We start from the raw sequence: 18,784 nt of genomic DNA on the forward strand, positions 1-18,784 counted from the left end.
TATGGCAGAAAAAGTTTAAAAAATACATTTTTTCAGAAAAGCTTGAAAATAGGCAAAATTATAGGATTTTATGGCATTTTGCCTGAACTTCCGGGCTCTAATCATCACGATAGTGAAATTAGCGCACCAGAAAAGAGAAGAAAAGAAGGCAACGGAAGAGAAAATTAAAGAGAAAAAAATCGGACCAATGGAAAAAGTTGACGTTATCTACGTCAGAAATCAAAGGAAGCAGGGACGAGGCAAAAGTCGAATGAGCAGTTGGAAACAGTGAGCCATATAGGAAAAAGTATGGCCAATGGTAGCCGCATGTACATCTTTTTCGTCTTATTGTTTGTGCTCGAAAAAATTGTCGCGTTGGTCAACATCACCAACGTCTATGAACTATGCCACTCACAATGCGGATCGAGAGTTGTAAGTGATTATCGTTTTTGCTTCAAGTTGATCAGAAAATACTACAGTTTATATTTACATGTGGTATACCTTTAGTCTTGTGGTCCTTATCACAGCGTAGTATATCCACATGGTAACCAAAAAATCTCTGGAAGGAATATTTAAAATTTTTTGCTTCATAATTGAAATTACCAAAATATTAGAAAATAGCTGAAGTTTAACATGAAATTTTTAAAACCTCAACTATTTAAGCACTAAAGTATCAACAGCACAGGCCAAACTATTTTATTAAGTATAATTACAAATATTATAAATATAATATTGTGCTGTGTTAAGATAACTTATACGTTTACCCATTTCATCGGCGAGATAGAGATTCACACGCTAACTGAAAAATTATTTATTTATTTATTCAATATTGGTTATCCGAGGCCTATACAAAGGAATGCGGAGGTGAAGTTAGGCAGAGACGATTGATGTTGCAAAGAAAATCGGAAACTGTTGCACAATCAATAATGTTTGGCGGGAGGTTGTTCCAGTCGGTTATTGTACGAGGAAAGAAACTAAATTTGAAACAATCTGTGGATGCAAAGATGGGTTTCAATTTTTGTGAATGGTTAATTGTTTTTGAAAAGTATGAAGCTGGAGTTAGAAAATTTGGGGTGTCGATATGAAAATGACCGTGTAGAATTGTTGGTTGTATTCACAAGATATTTCAAACATTTTGCTTGACGAAAGCAATGAATAAGTAATAATCAAGGCTCGGATGTGCTGTTGACCTGAAAAATTCTGTGAAATTACCATACAATTGCCCTAAAAACTCAAAAAAAAAAACCCGTTAAAAAGTAAATGAAAAAATTGCCCGAAAATGACAAAAGATACTACTAAAATCACAAAACAAATTTCTTTAGAAACTGAACACTAGAGCTAAAAGAAAACAAAAATTCTTATAGTGTCTATTGAAAATCCCATTCATTCTCAACATTATATTTCATCAAATTTCTTAAGACACGGTAAGATGTTATTGGGTATATTTCGAGGGGGGAATCTACTCCCATTGTTAATTTCGCTTCAATTTCAGAAGCTCCTGTAAAGACATTAAGACATCAAAAAATTTTCTATAGGCAATAAATCCGCTTTTTTCCCTAGAAAATTAGCCTACCCCACTTTTAGCACACTGACTTTGTGGATAGCATCAATAAGCTACATACTTTTCTTCAAGGACTGAAGGATGGAAACCAGAATGCTGAAGATTGATGTTATGGACGTCCTCAGTTCTTCAATATTCCCAAGGCAAAACAAGGCTTAAGAAATCTTACTGCATGCAGCATTATTACGGATCCTTCAAAACGAATTTGAAGATTTCGAAAAATTGCTCCTGTAGTACATGTGAATATAAATTCATCTCTCTCAACATCACATATAGGATCAGAATTTCTTAAATTCACATTCATTTATTGTTTGATTAAGTGTGGCCAGCTCTTCGAATTTTTAATGAATACTAAATTTACCTGGAATTGGATATATATATATATATAAAAAATTAGTTAATACTAATACTAATTAGTTAATATAAACTGTGTTTGTCAGCTATAAAGGAAGATACAAGTTTTAAGTGATGAAAGTAATGTGCACATTTCTTTTTTGCTTAAAAAGACTTGTATAGACTACTTTTTATTTTCAGAAACATTTCAATGAAAAATATCCAATAATATACAAAAAATGTCATAAAAAATGCTAAAAAAATGCCGTAAAATGTTAAAAAGTTCCATAAAACTGCTAAAAAATGTCATAAAAATGCTAAAAAATTCTAAAAAAATACCATAAAAATTCTAAAAATTCCAAACATTGTTTTGAAAGTGAAAAAGTACTGAAAAATGCAATGTCATCAACAGCCGGGCCCTGTCAATAATTTTTACAATCAACACACCGTATTGTGTCGTGTTAAAGTGAATTTTCAGTTTAGCATTATTTGCTTGTACGAGCATCGCTAGGAGAAAAATGGTGTAAAATATATCTTGAAAAATCGGCACATATTGCCAAAAATAAATCTACCTCATGTTTAATAAGCTTGTCAACCTGTTTCTACCAGGGGATTCCAATGTAAAATTTCTCTTGGAACATTTGATAGTTCTAGGCTATTCCGCGGAACCCTTAATGATAATGAGGCTGCTCCATTAAACTCAAATTTTTGAATTTTTATCAAAAAAAAAGGTTTGTCCCTACTGCCGTCTCAACAGCATCATAGTCCCAGGGCAAAATGAAAAAGGGTTAAGCACAACCTCTTGATATACATATTTATTGTCATAAATCATTGTTTTGGAAGCCCCTATGCAACTGAGGTCCCCTCATGGCTAGGGTTTCTCTCCTGGGTTTCCACACCTAAAATGAAACCGGGAATTTTCCGGGAATCTCTGAACTCATTTCCCACGATCCTGGAAGTCTAAGGGCGGTATTCACCGACATGGTTTAAACTATAGTCACAATTTTTCGATAAGAGATCGACACGGATTGGTATAATTCAAGGTTTTAACCAATCTATGTTGATCTCTTATCCAAAAATTGTGACTAGTTTAATCCATGTCGGTGAATACCACCCTAACACGGTTGAACCAAATCACATTTCTGTCTGCACTTAGGGGTGTGCGACAGGTGCTGCCGCACTGGGCCCTATACCTTTATAAAATTTTCAATAATAAAACAAGGTTGCTGCATTTTGACAAGGAAATGTTAAAAAAATCTGAATATGTGTATTGTATTGTATTGAAAATTATTCGTCGCACACACACTAATTATATACAGCAATGATAAAACAAAAAAGAATAGTTATTTGTTGAATGCGGATGTGGGAAGCAGTTCGAAAGGATGCACTAAACATCCCCCCTCTCCAATATCTATCTACGGCCAGGATTACACTATAAAAGGTTTATAAAAATATTTTGTAAAATTTGACAAATGCAACCAATAAGCTGAGCAGTTGCATTTGCTCGAATGTAACCGATAAACTTATCGGTTGAATTTTCCAGTTTTATAAAATAATTTTTATAAAACTTTTATAGTGTAATCCCGGCCTATGGGAATATATATATATATAAACTGAAGAGCCAAAAAAACTAGTACAGGCATGCGTATGCAAATAAAGAGATATGGAACCAATCAGAGTACGGCGCTGCGGTCGGCAACGGCTATATAACACAAGTGTCTGGCATAGTCGTTAGATCGGTTACTGCTGCTACAATGGCAATTTATCGAGATTTAAGTGAGTTTGAACGTGGTGTGGAACGATTAAGTGAGTCGGCGCACGAGAGATGGGACAAGCATCTCCGAGATAGCGATGAAATTTGGATTTTCACGTACGACCATTTCACGAGTGTACCGTGAATATCGGGAATCCGGTAAAAAATTAAATCTACGACATCGCTGCGGCCGGAAAAAGATCATGCAAGAACAGGACTGACGAGAATCATTAAACGTGACAGACGTGCAACCCTTCCGCAAATTGCTGCAGATTTCAAGGGAACTCGTGTTCCCTTGATGACTGCACGACACAAAGCTTTACGCCTCGCCTGGGCCCGACAACACCGACATTGGACTGTTGAGGACTGGAAACACGTTGCCTGGTCTGACGAGTCTCGGTTCCAATTCCTTCGAGCTGATGGACGTGTACGGGTATGGAGACAACCTCATGAATTCATGGACCCTACATGTCAACAGGGGACTGTTCAAGCTAGTGGAGGCTCTGTGATGGTATGGGGCGTGTGCAGCTGGCGTGATATGGGACCCCTGATACGTCTAGATTCAACTCTGACAGGTGACAGGTACGTAAGCATCCTGTCTGATCACCTGCACACATTTATGTTCATTGTGCATTCCGACGGACTTGGACAATTTCAGCAGGACAATGCGACACCCCACACGTCCAGAATTGCTATAAAGTGGCTCCAGGAACACTCTTCTGACTTTAGACACTTCTGCTGGCCACCTAAATCCCCAGACATGAACATTATTGAGCATATCTGGGATGCCTTGCAACGTGCTGTTCAGAAGAGATCTCCACCCCCTCTTACTCCTACGGATTTAGGGACAGCCCTGCAGGATTCATGGTGTCAATTACCTCCAGCACTACTTCAGGCATTAGTCGAGTCCATGCCACGTCGTGTTGCGGCCCTTCTGCGGGCTCGCGGGGTCCTACAGGATATTAGGCAGGAGCAAAAGTTTTTTTGGCTCTTCAGTGTATATATATATATATTTCTGCGTGTGTATTATATCTTTCAAGATAGTATCAATAAAGTGTGTTGGAGTGTCTCCCTAGTGTAGGTGGAGACAGGCACTGAGACCGACTCATAGGAACATTCTTTTTAGCACACGTTGCTTATGAGCTGATATAAACACATATAACAAGTACAACATACACTAACCGTTATGTCGTCGGTCGAACACGTTCCCCTATTGAAACTCCTTCCAGGGAGAAACTGCCTGTTTCAACTGTCATCTTTCGCAAAACGCAACAATGTACACAGGAAATTTTTTGACTGTTTTCGAGACGCATGACATTTCGCGCGCGTATACAGCGGAATATTTCAATTTAATATACTTGCAGAGTTTCTGTGCGATTTTACGCTTCCGTTCCATGTGAGTGTGATCGTAAAGGCGGATACACACTACTATGACGTGACATGTAACCACGTGACGTCAGATGGCACGGGATCATATCAGACATTATACGGTGTGCACACTGGTGATGCATTAAGACTAAAACACACTACGATGTCGAATTTGTGAAATCTTATTCGTGGAAATTCTGTGACGTACAAATTATGTGTACGAATCTGAATTCACAACGTCTCTGACATGACGTGCAACTTTATTGCGCTAGGCGTTTGTGCTTTCCAAGCGTGGCCCATCTCAGCTATTCTGTCGGCTGCATTCTTCAATCTGTGCTCTTTGGCCGCGAATCGTACGTTGGACGCCATTTTGTACTCTAAAAAAAGGGGGAAACAGATAAATTTGAAACACACTCAAACACGAATTTTTTCCATTTCTTTGGCGGTGCGGGGGGGGGGGAGGAATCTGATTTCCGTCGTTGTTTTAGTCGATTTAATGATATTTATCGGTCGTTATATTGCAGCGTTTCCCACCTTTTTTATATCACCGACCTCTTGTGTTGAAGGTCAATTTCGAGATGTAAGCCCCCAATAAAATTCAAAATCATAAATGTTGGAAGCTGGGGACTGTAGCTATATGAGACCTCCCGCAAATAAATTTTATGAGGAGGTTGAGCCCCCCTTTCCCCCCAATAATTAATTATTGTACAATGCAATGCACCACTTCGCCACTTTCGCGTATGAGATTGTATATACAGGAAGAAAAATGATTTTGATCTCCCCTCAATGTTTTCTACATGTCGGCGCCGCTGCCCAAAATATGTATTGTTTTTGATAATTTGTATAAAAAATAATAATTCCTTAGTGTAGTTGGGGAATTTTATAAATATGAAAAAACAATTCCAAATGAGTTATGTCTGATGAATATAGTCGGACCCCGATATAATAACAAATTTTGCGAGCGTACCCCGATGTAATGATAACAAATTTTATGATCGTGCCCGATACAATGATAATAAATTTGACTATCGTACTCCAATATAATGCTACAATACATTTATGAATTATTATGTATATCATATAGTACGTTTTATCATGTTTACCAACGACGCGACGCATGGTTATTATGCATAATCGCCAGTAAAAGCTACAATTTTTTATTAGTTGTTAAATTTACCAATGATGCATAATCACCGGTAAAAGTGATAAATTTAGGGCAATTTGTCAAACTCACCAAGACGATTAGTTAAGTCCATAACAACCAGTTATTATGTATAATAGTCGCATAAATAAAATTTATCGTAACATATATGTTTATTTGTCTCATATTCAGATACACTTGTTTAATTTTACAATTTCAAAGACTAAATAAATAATTTGTTTACTGACCTGAAACTTCATGTTTTCTCCGTTCATTTTGATTTCTGTATTCTCGGTGGGTAGGGTCATAGAGCAGAGAATTTGACTGAACGTGTTCGATCAGTTGCTCTTCCATCATCAACACACGAGCACAAAACAAATTAAATGAAAACACAAAAAAAATTTAAATAAATCAAAACGCGAAAAAAAACAAATTTGATCAAAACACGAACGAAGCAAAAAGAACGGGGAAAACAAATATGGCGTCTTCACATGCCATCACACGACTGACGAAAATCTGAACGATTTGATTTTTTTGTGACACGTAATAAGGCGTGTTATGTCGGATTTCATAATCCAACACATTCACACGTCTCGTCAGCACAGTGTGAACGTACCTACAGAAGGCTCATAGGTGGAATTTATATCGCACGCATTTCTACGTGGTCCCACGTCACGTCAGAGTAGTGTGCACGGATTTTTGCGTGTTACGTCAGATTGCATCATCACAGACTTTACAACGTTGCGTCAGTACAGTGTGAACGTACCTACAGAAGACTCATTGGTGGAACTTTGTATCACGCTCATTAACGTGTGGTAACACGCCACGTCAGTGTAGTGTGTATATCCGTCTTAAGATTCACGTTTTCAACTTATGGCTATCTTCGTAGCAATAATGCCATCAAGAGAACATGAGAAATTTCGGAAATATGAATCTAGTAGTGAAAAGGCTAAAAGCCACCAATAATATGACTGATAGTACTCATATTTGTTTGGGTGTAGAATTTTTTGTTTGTTGGGTGTGCTTCACGAATTATTAACAGATGATATTCAAACTGCTGTATGCGTTTTAAAGTTCATGAACAAGATCCAAAATCCTTTTCGGTACGCTTTCATAGCGTATTATATATTGCTTACTGTTCCAGCAACGGTGGCAAGTGCGGAAAGAAGCTTTTCACGCTTAAAATTAATAAAATCATATTTAAGACCTGCAATGAGTCAAGAAAGGCTGTCATCTTTTGCGACAATATCAGTCGAAAAAGACGTAGTGGATAAAATAAATTTTGATGATGTAATAGAGGACTTTGCTGGTGTGAAAGCAAGAAAAATAAAATTTTTGTAATGTAAGTCAATTCATACGATTAATCTATTGAGTTTCGTTGAAAAGCATTTGAAAATAAGCAGTAGTGAGTCGTATTATATTTTAATCATACAGGTACCTGTACTTAATTTGTTTTTGCTGTGTGTAGGCCTATTTCTTTTTACTTAAATTTTTTAATACTGATAAGATTTTTTTCATTGTAGGGTGAGGTGGAAAGGGCACTGACAGCCCCCAAACTTTCCTCTTTAGGCTCGATTGACAAAAGATTTCTGTGGTACTTGCAGGAACCGCGGTTATTTTGGCACCAGGCTCTGCTGTACTGAATTAGATATGCATAAGAAATTTTTATCACCAGAAGCATGGATTTTAGAAGCAGCAATCTTACGATTAATTTTAATCAAATTTTGGATACAATTAATCAAATTAATAAATAAATTATTAAGTTAATGAACCACAAGCAGTACATTTAGCACTTAAATCGACATTGACGAGATATTTCGTCAATCTATCGCTTCTTATTTCAGCCTTGACAAGCCCAGACATTTTGTAAAGTCGATTTTTCTAAGTGGAAAACTTTTCCTCCCTTTTTTGCGTTATTTTCCGGTTCGTCTTATTTTTCATTCCCAGTGATGTTCCCCTCCCCCCCATTTTTTATTGTGAAAAACCCCACTCATTATAATATCTACTTAAAGGGTGGTTTGAAACCCCTAGAGGGGTGAGCAGAATCGACCGAGGAGTGGGGGGGGGGTGAATTGAATTTCTTATAGAGAAATCTCAGTGGCCATCTTTTAAAAAGCATTTAAAATTGATTAAAATTGTATATAACGGTATTTTCTTTCGGTATTTTCTTTTTGATTTTTTTAACAAAAATAACGACGTAAAAATATTTTTAATATTTGATCGTAAATACTGGTAGTAAATATTTCTAAAACTTTTTTGTATAAAATTGCATTACGTCCAAAAATATTGTAGAATACTTGCGGCAATTCTTCGTATATTTTGTGTAATCTATATACACTGAAGAGCCGAAAAAACTGGTTCACCTGCCTAATATCATGTAGGGGCCCCGCGAGCCCGCAGAAAGGCCGCAACACCACGTGGCATGGACTCGACTAATGTCTGAAGTAGTGTTGGAGGTAATTGACACCATGAATCCTGCAGGACTGTCCATAAATCCGTAGGAGTAAGAGGGGGTGGAGATCTCTTCTGAACAGCACGTTGCAAGGCATCCCAGATATGTTCAATAATGTTCATGTCTGGGGATTTAGGTGGCCAGCAGAAGTGTCTAAAGTCAGAAGAGTGTTCCTGGAGCCACTTTATAGCAATTCTGGACGTGTGGGGTGTCGCATTGTCCTGCTGAAATTGTCCAAGTCCGTCGGAATGCACAATGAACATAAATGTGTGCAGGTGATCAGACAGGATGCTTACGTACCTGTCACCTGTCAGAGTTGAATCTAGACGTATCAGGGGTCCCATATCACGCCAGCTGCACACGCCCCATACCATCACAGAGCCTCCACCAGCTTGAACAGCCCCCTGGTGACATGTAGGGTCCATGGATTCATGAGGTTGTCTCCATACCCGTACACGTCCATCACCTCGAAGCAATTGGAACCAAGACTCGTCAGACCAGGCAACGTGTTTCCATTCCTCAACAGTCCAATGTCGGTGTTGTCGGGCCCAGGCGAGGCGTAAAGCTTTGTGTCGTGCAGTCATCAAGGGAACACGAGTGGGCCTTCGGCTCCGAAAGCCCATATCGATGATGTTTCGTTGAATGGTTCGCACGCTGACACTTGTTGATGACCCAGCATTGAAATATGCAGCAATTTGCGAAGGGTTGCACGTCTGTCACTTTTAATGATTCTCGTCAGTCCTGTTCTTGCATGATCTTTTTCCGGCCGCAGCGATGTCGTAGATTTAATTTTTTACCGGATTCCCGATATTCACGGTACACTCGTGAAATGGTCGTACGTGAAAATCCAAATTTCATCGCTACCTCGGAGATGCTATGTCCCATCTCTCGTGCGCCGACTATAACACCACGTTCAAACTCACTTAAATCTCGATAACCTGCCATTGTAGCAGCAGTAACCGATGTAACAACTATGCCAGACACTCGTTGTGTTATATAGGCGTTGCCGACTGCAGCGCCGTACTCTGGTTGGTTCCATATCTCTTTATTTGCATACGCATGCCTGTACTAGTTTTTTTGGCTCTTCAGTTTATATATATATATTCCCATAGGCCGAGATTACACTATAAAAGTTTTATAAAAATTATTTTATAAAACTGGAAAATTCAACCGATAAGTTTATCGGTCACGTTCGAGCAAATGCAACTGCTCAGCTTATTGGTTGCATTTGTCAAGTTTTCTCTTTATTTGCATACGCATACCTTGGCAGTATTTTTGGCTCTTCAGTTTATATAAAATGTATTTTCTGTGTGTGTGTGTGTGTGTGTGTGTGTGTGTGTGTGTGTGTGTGTGTATGTTCTTTATACAAATCTACAATTTTAGACCGATCGTCACAAAATTTTGCATATATACCAAATGGGACCCGACTTAAACGATAGGCTACTTTAAAAGTTTGTCAGAGCAGGGCAAATGCCCCAAATGGGCAGAAAACTGTCGGGCAACAATGGTTTTTGGGCCTCAACAATCACTTTCTGAACGTTTACTTTGGTTACCGTGGTTCCCTAGCAATGCGTTTCAGATGTGTATATATATATGTGTGCCTTTATAATGGTTTGTCACTTATGCCTTTATAATGGTTTGTCACTTATGCCTTTATAATGGTTTGTCACTTATGCCTTTATAATGGTTTGTCACTTATGCCTTTATAATGGTTTGTCACTTATGCCTTTATAATGGTTTGTCACTTATGCCTTTATAATGGTTTGTCACTTATGCCTTTATAATGGTTTGCCACATTGTCAATACTCCCAGTAATGAAATGCGAAAATTTGGTGGGGTTCTCTGTCACATCAATATTTTTAAAAATTGTATAGAACTCTCGATTTTTGAAACATTGAGTTCGTTTAGAGATACGCAGCCCAGGAGATTAAATATGAAGTAATTAGTCCAACCTACTTTTGAATTGGATATCCATACATTGATTGATACACATTGATTTCAACTTTTTATTTATATCTTTTCAAGCATGAAAATTAATGTTCCCGTATTGTCTTTTGATATTAAACTGCATAAATTCATGTGGGCTAGGATATTTTAAAATTAATTATGGGCCCGTAAAAAGTACATCGAAAACATTCCACAGCTTTAACTAAGCATTTTTTGAAGCTGAAATAGGCAGATGGATAACTTGAAGTTGAAGGGGGGGGGGTCGAAATACTTAGCGCTCCTTAAAAAATGAAAAAAAAATATTTTTATTTCTACGTTTCTTTAAATCTAGATTTGTTTACTTCATGGTTCGTGCAGGAAGGCGCCATATTGGTTAACTTGGACACGGTTTGCATGTCCCTCAAAGAAAGAGGGAGATATCACGTGATCCAAAAACCTCATTAGAGAAAACTCGGGCAGCGCCGGGTATTATAGCTAATAGTTTAATAATAATGATTTATCACTGCACCCTTTGCTGCTTCACCATTGGCAATCCGCGAGATACTTTTCTCCCAGAAACATTAACCTATTTTGGAGTCGAACCTTCGGTGAGAAGAGAACAAATTATTTCTACAAATCCTTATTATCCTGTATTAATTATTCAGTTTTTAAAACAAACCCATAATTATTAGTGATTTTAATTTTAAACTTTTAATTAATTATGTTATTAAAATTAATTTATTAATTTATTAGAAAATTAGGTGGGTGCGAAAAATTGTGATCCGAAAAGCAGGAAAATCGACAGGAAGGAAGGGTGCCAGATTCAAGTGTGAGACTTGAGGCCGCTACACACTACGCTGATGCGACGTGGTAGCACATGTTAATGCGTGTGACATAAAGTTTCACCCATGAGTCTTCTGTAATGCTGTTCACAATGTGCTGACATGACATGGTAAAGTCTGCGATGATGTAATCTGACGTAACACGCAAAAATCCGTGCACACTACTCTGACGTGACGTGGGAACACGGAGAAATACGTGCAATATAAATTCCACCTTTTTTTTTCCTTGCATTTATTTGGAATTTTCATTTTCTGAATTTTCTTCTCTCTCACAGAAGGGAAAAAAATCGGGGCTAAGGTTTCCAGCGATTATTTTAGCATTGGGCCCCATGTATGGTAAAGGCGGCCCTGTATGGGATGCATCCACATTCTTTTCGAACACTTTACTGCAACGATTAATGCAGTTATTTCTTCCTCTTCCTTATGAAGGTCCTCCAAAACACGTCTCACATCCATGGGTGTTGGAAAAAAATCATTTTTCAAAAAAGTCAAAACAATTAGAAGTTCTCAAAACGATTGTACATTAGTAGGTATCACGACCAACACATACAATGACTTCACTTCGACTGATGAACGTACCTACAAAAGACTCTTAGGTGGAATTTATATCCCACGCATTTCTACGTGGTCCCTCGTCACATGAGAGTAGTGTGCACGGATTTTCGCGTGTTACGTCAGATTACATCATCACAGACTTTGCCACGTGACGTCAGCACAGTGCGAACGTATCTACAGAAGACTCATTCGTGGAGTTTTATATCAAACGCATTAACGTGTGGTACCACGTCAGCCTAGTGTGTAGCGGTCTTTACATCCCATGATGTGTACAGGGCCGGTCTTTGACAAAGTGGTGCTCTGGGTAAGATAAAAATTTGGCGCCCCCCCCCCCCCTTGTGTGTGTGTGTTCTTTTTTACTGTGGCAATTTCCAAATGTTGTGTTACGGCTCCGTAGATAGATAGATAGAACCACTCTATTAATAATAATAATAATATCTTTATTGTGCATTAGCCCGGAGCCCAAAATGCAAGAAAAGCTATTACAAAAAAGGAACACTTGGTTGGACAACACAGACGAACACCTAGATGCAGAGTGTAATATAGACGCTTAAAAAATAAATAAATAAAACAAAACAAAACAAAATTACAGAGCAGAGGGGGAAAAAAATAAAACACAGAATATAAATACGAGATGAACCATTGAAGTTTATCATTTCGTGGCAAGTTTTAGTGTGGTTGTAACTTAATTAAGATTACATAAAAAAAAGAACTGAAACAACGAATTCTTTCCATCTCGTAAGATATTGGATAAATCACACAACGATAATGATAATGACTGAGAGCCAAAAACTGTGAGACGTTGGCCAGCGAAATGACTGCATTTTGCAATGACGTGTACGAAATCAATTTGCCCACCATTGACATCGGTTAGAAAAACAATTTAGGCCTCTAATAAAATTACAACGAGCTTGTAGTAAAATAGTCTGATATACGGGGTTCCCTTGCAAATTCAGGTACTCCTCAGGAAGAAAGAAACTTTTAATATGTTTATAATATGGGTTAAAATTGCTTTCTTCAATTCTATTTCGAAAACTGTCAACAAAATTTTCCGCGATTGTGTACGTGACAGATTCGAAATTGGCCTTGGACCACTCGTAGAAGGGTGTAGATAAACCAAGGTTATTTATGACATTCAGAAGGGCTTCAACGCGGAGTCCCCAACCAAAGCCTCTTAGATACTACAGGCCTGAAACATGTTTTCGTGACGTCACAACCCGGGTCCTACCAAAGCCTCCTAGAAGTACAAGCCGTAATGTATCACTCCGCCGAGGTTGTGACGCACAATCCGGGTCCTTAGCGTGGCTATTTTGGATGTTTTTAACGAAGCACGCCACGTGCATTTATCGTCATATTTAATTTAAATTCTTCAAGTTTTTAATATTTATTTTACTATTTACTTATTGTTATTGCTTTTTTATTTGATGTAACACATTAGCGGGAGACATTTTGTTTAAATAATTGTAAAAAAGAGCCGAGAACTTCGATAATCATCAGACGACGGGCAAAAAAAAAGGTATGTAGCTATTTGTACACAATTCAGTCAATACATCTGAAATATTTATTTTTTCTGACTTTATTTTGCGTAATTAATTTGAAAGTAGATATGTTCGCTGCTGTTTCGTGTCGGAATTTTATTTCCTCCTGCATTGAGAGCAGTTTTTATCCACTTGTTTAATCATGGGAACACATTTTTCAGATCTAATATATAAACATTTTTTTTTTAATATTGAGTAAATCTCTCAGGTCTATAATTAATTAAAAATACAAATATTAATGTGCTGAGTGACGTGCAATTTAATGAAGGGATAGGCTACTTTTTAAATAAATAATATAGTTTGCAAATTCAACTTGCATTTTAAACCATTAAATTTAAATGTGAGTCATTTCCCTGTGTAAGCATTCTTGCACTAGTCAGAATATTTTATAATTCAATAATTTTGTTGCTTATATGCTGAATATTATAAATACTACACCTATAACATTTTAAATTTTCTTGTAGGTGTCTCGGTGCTGCTGTGTTTGCAGCGGTAGGTCAAACTGCAAGGGGAAGCGAAAGACGGAATGGAACCCTCGTCGTATTGAGAAAGGAACAACAAAGTTACCAATTAAAAGAAAGTCACCAGAGGAAAAATAATGAAATCAATGAAAAGCAATTCAAAGAGTGTCACTGTGTCGCTCGATAATCATCTTGTAGCCGAGTCTTCTTATGAGTGGCTCCTAGGAAAAAACTCTAGAGTACTTCATGGTAAAATAAGTGAATTTATCCTTTCTGCATGAATAGTTGGAACTGAGTTCTATGAAAGCTGCTCGCTAATCTTTAGAAATTATATTATGGACATCAATTTTTTTTTTCACCAATCCAGCTTCATATCGCTTTGTGAGGAATTCAAATAAACTGATATTACCTCATGCATATTACTTCAAGTATTGCTACAAAAAGTAGGTGTCCTAGCGTATGGTACAGAATTCAAACGTGAAGCATCTAACACAAAAAGTGCTGAAGTTGTGAACTTTGCGAAATTGAGAAGTTAGTTGGTTTGATAATGGCCAAAATTTGTGTAATTATTATTTTAAGCTTAGAACATTTTATAAGAAAGCTTCAATTAAAAGTTTGACATCAGTATAATATTCAAAGGTAAAATATTCAAGGTAAGTCTCTCATTATTGTATCAAAATAATATCTAAAGTATTCCTGAATAATTACACAAAAACTAAAAATTATAACTTTAACACTAAATCTTCAATTAAGGGGGTCTCATACCTTTTAACATTGTGGAAAACTATGCTCTAATAGAAATATCATTAAAAATACTATTTAACCATTGATTTATTCCAAATTTTTTACACATGTTTTTGATTGTATGTGCTATCCTATGCTGGTATAAAATTTTACATATCTTAGATACTTAATTTTTTGTGAATTAAAAAAAGAAAAAGCATTAAAACAGCTTGCATGCATGCATGATAAAATGCCATGATATCAATGCAATTGATTAAAAATAAAGGAAACTGTTCAATTCATGGAATAAAGCAAAATGTTGAGATTTTATTGACTCAATCTTATTTAAAATTAAATTTTAACTAAAAATTTTTGGAATTTGAAATTTAAGTTTTAAAATTTAATTTTAAATAAGATTGAGTCAATGAAATCTCAACCTTTTGCTTCATTTCATGAATTGAAAAGTTTCCTTTATTTTTAATCAATTTTTATTCAATTACATTGATGTATTTTATCATGCGCGCAAGCTGTTTTTAATGAATTTTCTTTTTGAAAATTTACAAAAAATTAAGTATCTAAGATACGTAAAACTTTATACCAGCATAGGATAGCACATATAATCAAGAACATGTGTAAAAAATTTAGGATAAATCAATGGTTAAATAGTATTTTTAATGTTTCTACTAGAGTATAGTTTTTGCCATGCTAAAAGGTATGACACCTCATAAAAGAAATCTTCGATTAAAAGAAACTTGCTTCTATAAAACAATTGTAATATTGCATTGAATAGTTTATTTTTTGAATTTGGAGTATTGAAAAAAAAAATGTGTATGCATTTTGAGTAGACATGAAAAAAATGTTTTGCATTTTTCAGGAGATATCTTTTTAATTTTGAAACTTAATATTTAAAAAAAACATTGATTCCATGTTAACATTTTATTTTCGGAATTTTAGTTGAATATTTATTTCTAAGTGTTCACTATTCACCATTTAAAATTAGAAACTAAAATTTATTTTATGGAAATTTTATAAATGAGTGTGCAATAAGAGACTTCATAATGTGAAATCCCATCAGGATTTTGAAATGTGTTTTCGAAGATTAAAAAATTTGAACATTTACAAAAATTTTATGTTTAGAGCAGCAACTAATTTCCCTTTGAATTAGAATTGATAATATGAATGTAGCTCAGTGAATAAAAAATATTTTAATGACATTGTTGTTTTTATTTTTGTACATTGCCTGTGTATCTTTTTATTTTAAATAAAAATTCTAATGTCATATAAATAAAAAAATGAAAAGTCAAATATATATTGCCTGATTTTTCAAAAATATTTGCTTGGGAGCAAAAAAAAACCACCTAGAAATACGTGTTGGCAGAGAATTTGTGAAACCCCTATTTATTTTAATAATTGTTAAATTACTTAAATTACCTCTTTTTATAATTTCATTATTCATTAATTTAACATTCAGTGTTTTCCGTATACAATACTAGGTAATAATTGGAATAAAAAAATCGTCAATTTTTCTTTCTAATTGTCAAAAAGTACATGTTGGTAGCGTGTTTTAAATGCGAAGCGTGTACGCGGTAGGACCCGGGTTGTGACATCACGAAAACATGTTTCAGGCTTGTAGTATCTAGGAGGCTTTGCCCCAACCCACCTTATGATTAACATTCCAATTAAGGCAAAATATACTTAAATCGTTATTTGGCGACAGTTATATGTTATACCTGTATAAAAAATTCATAACTTTTTTTACGATGGTGAATTGCACTGGCAATCTACCAAATTCAGTGTAAATCAAATATGATGGAACATAAAATGGTATACTATAGCATTTTTTGATAAAAGCCTCTTGTGTAGAATCAAGCATATTCGAGTATGGGCCCCAGATCTCCCCTCCGTATAAGCCGGTCGGTAAGATCACAGAATCCATCAACTTCATACGGTCTTTACCGGGGCCGAAATCAAAAGTTTATCCATCCGTGTTTTCATACGAGCTTTAGAACTGGCGATATCTTTCCCGAAAGAGCCGTTGTATTGAAATAAAACACCCAGGTAGTTATATTGATTAATTTTTTGTATTTCGGATGCTTTGAAGAACAGTCTATCAGATTTAGAATCTTTGTGGCCATTTCTAAAAACTATAATCTTTGATTTCAGTAAATTCACCCCCCGAAAGCTCGACGAAATATTCCAGCTTATTGATCACTCGTTGAAGGCCAGGGGGTGTACCACCTTCTGATTCTTAATAACCAATCATCCATACGTAAGAATCGGTTCGTAAGAATCACGTTAAGAATCGAGCTCCGAATGCAACCACGATGTGATTGTTAAAAGTTATTCTTAAGGTCACGTGACGATGGACAGGCCGATAAATTTCCCTTTTGGGGAATTTCGCCATTGGCCAATCAGCGCCCAGCTAAAAATTAACAACAGCTTGTTGTTGACAAGATAAGGAGGAAAAGAAATTTTAGAGCGACGCTAGCCTGAAAAAATGGCGGAGATTATTTCAGCAAATGTGAATACGGTTTTGAAGAAATGATAAATACATAATATTTTTTTAACATGTTACAGTAAAAAACAAACATATCCATACTTAATCATCCGATATGATTCGAATCAAAGATTCATCCCACGTTCACTGGGATGGATCGGCACTGGATGGATCCTTGCCACCCTCCATGAAGAGGGGCTATGCTATATATGTTATGGTGAAAGTGATAAAGAGCTGCGGTTATTATATAAATAATCACCGGCCATTTCGGTAAGTTTGATAAATTTTGCTCATATACCGTGAATCTATCACATTTGTAGGTCATTATGCATAATTGTCAAACCATGGTTAATGCGATAAATGAATCATCGTTGTGTTTACATTATATATGTAAGCGAAGCTAACATTACAAGACTAATAATAATATTTATAATATGCTTCATGTTTCTTTAAATTAATTGTCATGGCGAAATGAACGTGGTACTGTACATGTATTGCATAGCTGCTTCGTGGCCAAATAAAAATAATATATAGTGATCAGATAATACACCAATATTAAAAATGGTCATCGCTTCTGTAATGTTGGCTTTTTCACGTACACCGAAGTATGTGAAAAAAACAAACGCAGCAGCAGGTTAATAATGATTTTTAATTTATGTACAATTATATTTCGGCCGATTAAAGCTTTATCTCACATATTTTGTGGGCGAAATTCAATTTTCTCTCAAGTTTTAAACTAATAAAAAATTTCAAATCTACAAGTTCCCATAATATGAAAAAAATTGTATTTACGACTCATCGCTCTTGATATTTATGGATTGAAAATTTTAGAATTATGCATAATCACTGGTAAATGTGATAAATGTAGCAAAATTTATCAAACTTTATTGAAAAAATCCGATATTTTATCACTATTATCAACATATATGTGCTGTATATAGACTCTAACACTGTTTTCAACTCTCCCACACAACCTTCAGATAACTTTTCGATAACTTAAAAAGTCTGACGAATTCCTTATTTTGAAATAAAAATGCATTGTTAATTTTTTTTTCCATTTTTTAAAATATGAATCATAGAAAACTTCTATTAAAGAAAGAATTTAAGTTATCTCGCATGGAAGAAAAAATATGTTTACTAAGAATCAAGCTAAGAAGTGGGTAGCCTTGGTTCTTAACTCGATTCTTAACTATGGAACAAAAACGATTCTTAGTTAAGAATGTGGTAGCAAAGTTCTCTCTCAATTCTTAACTAAAGATCAAATCCATAGTTAAGAAGCGGATTCTTATTAAGAATCAGAAGGTGGTACATCCCCTGATTTACAATCAGAAAGTAAAACAATATCATCGGCGTAAGCTAAGACCTTGATTTCCTTATTAGCAATGGACACTCCCGGTATATCTGACTCAGAAATTTCCATTAAAAAATCATTTAAATATATGCTGTGAAAAGCAGCGGACTTAATGTGCAACCCGGTTTCACACCGATTTGTATGGGGAAAGGTGCAGAAAGGCCTCCATCACAAAGAACTCGACCATACATACCATCATAAAGTTTTTTAATTGAATTCGCAAACTTATAGCTCAATCCAATTTTAAAGAGCTTGGACCAAAGGGAGTCAATTGTATCGAAAGCGGCTTTAAAATCAAGGAAAA

At 35.8% G+C, this 18,784-nt stretch overlaps 1 protein-coding gene across 1 annotated transcript in view; it reads left to right on the top strand.

Moving 5' to 3' along the window:
- Positions 1 to 276: 276 nt before the first annotated feature.
- sev (receptor protein-tyrosine kinase sevenless) overlaps positions 277 to 18,784 on the top strand; it is a 1,896,734-nt gene continuing 1,878,226 nt past the window's right edge. The window contains exon 1 of the mRNA XM_089239534.1: positions 277 to 411. Coding sequence (XP_089095660.1) covers positions 289 to 411 — 123 coding nt within the window. The 5' untranslated portion in view covers positions 277 to 288. The remainder of the gene's footprint in view (positions 412 to 18,784) is intronic.

The sequence above is a fragment of the Pholcus phalangioides genome, unplaced genomic scaffold (assembly GCF_987345545.1).
Source record: "Pholcus phalangioides strain wild (caught in Gottingen) unplaced genomic scaffold, Ppha-v1.0 ptg000011l_1, whole genome shotgun sequence".
Lineage (NCBI taxonomy): Eukaryota > Metazoa > Arthropoda > Arachnida > Araneae > Pholcidae > Pholcus > Pholcus phalangioides.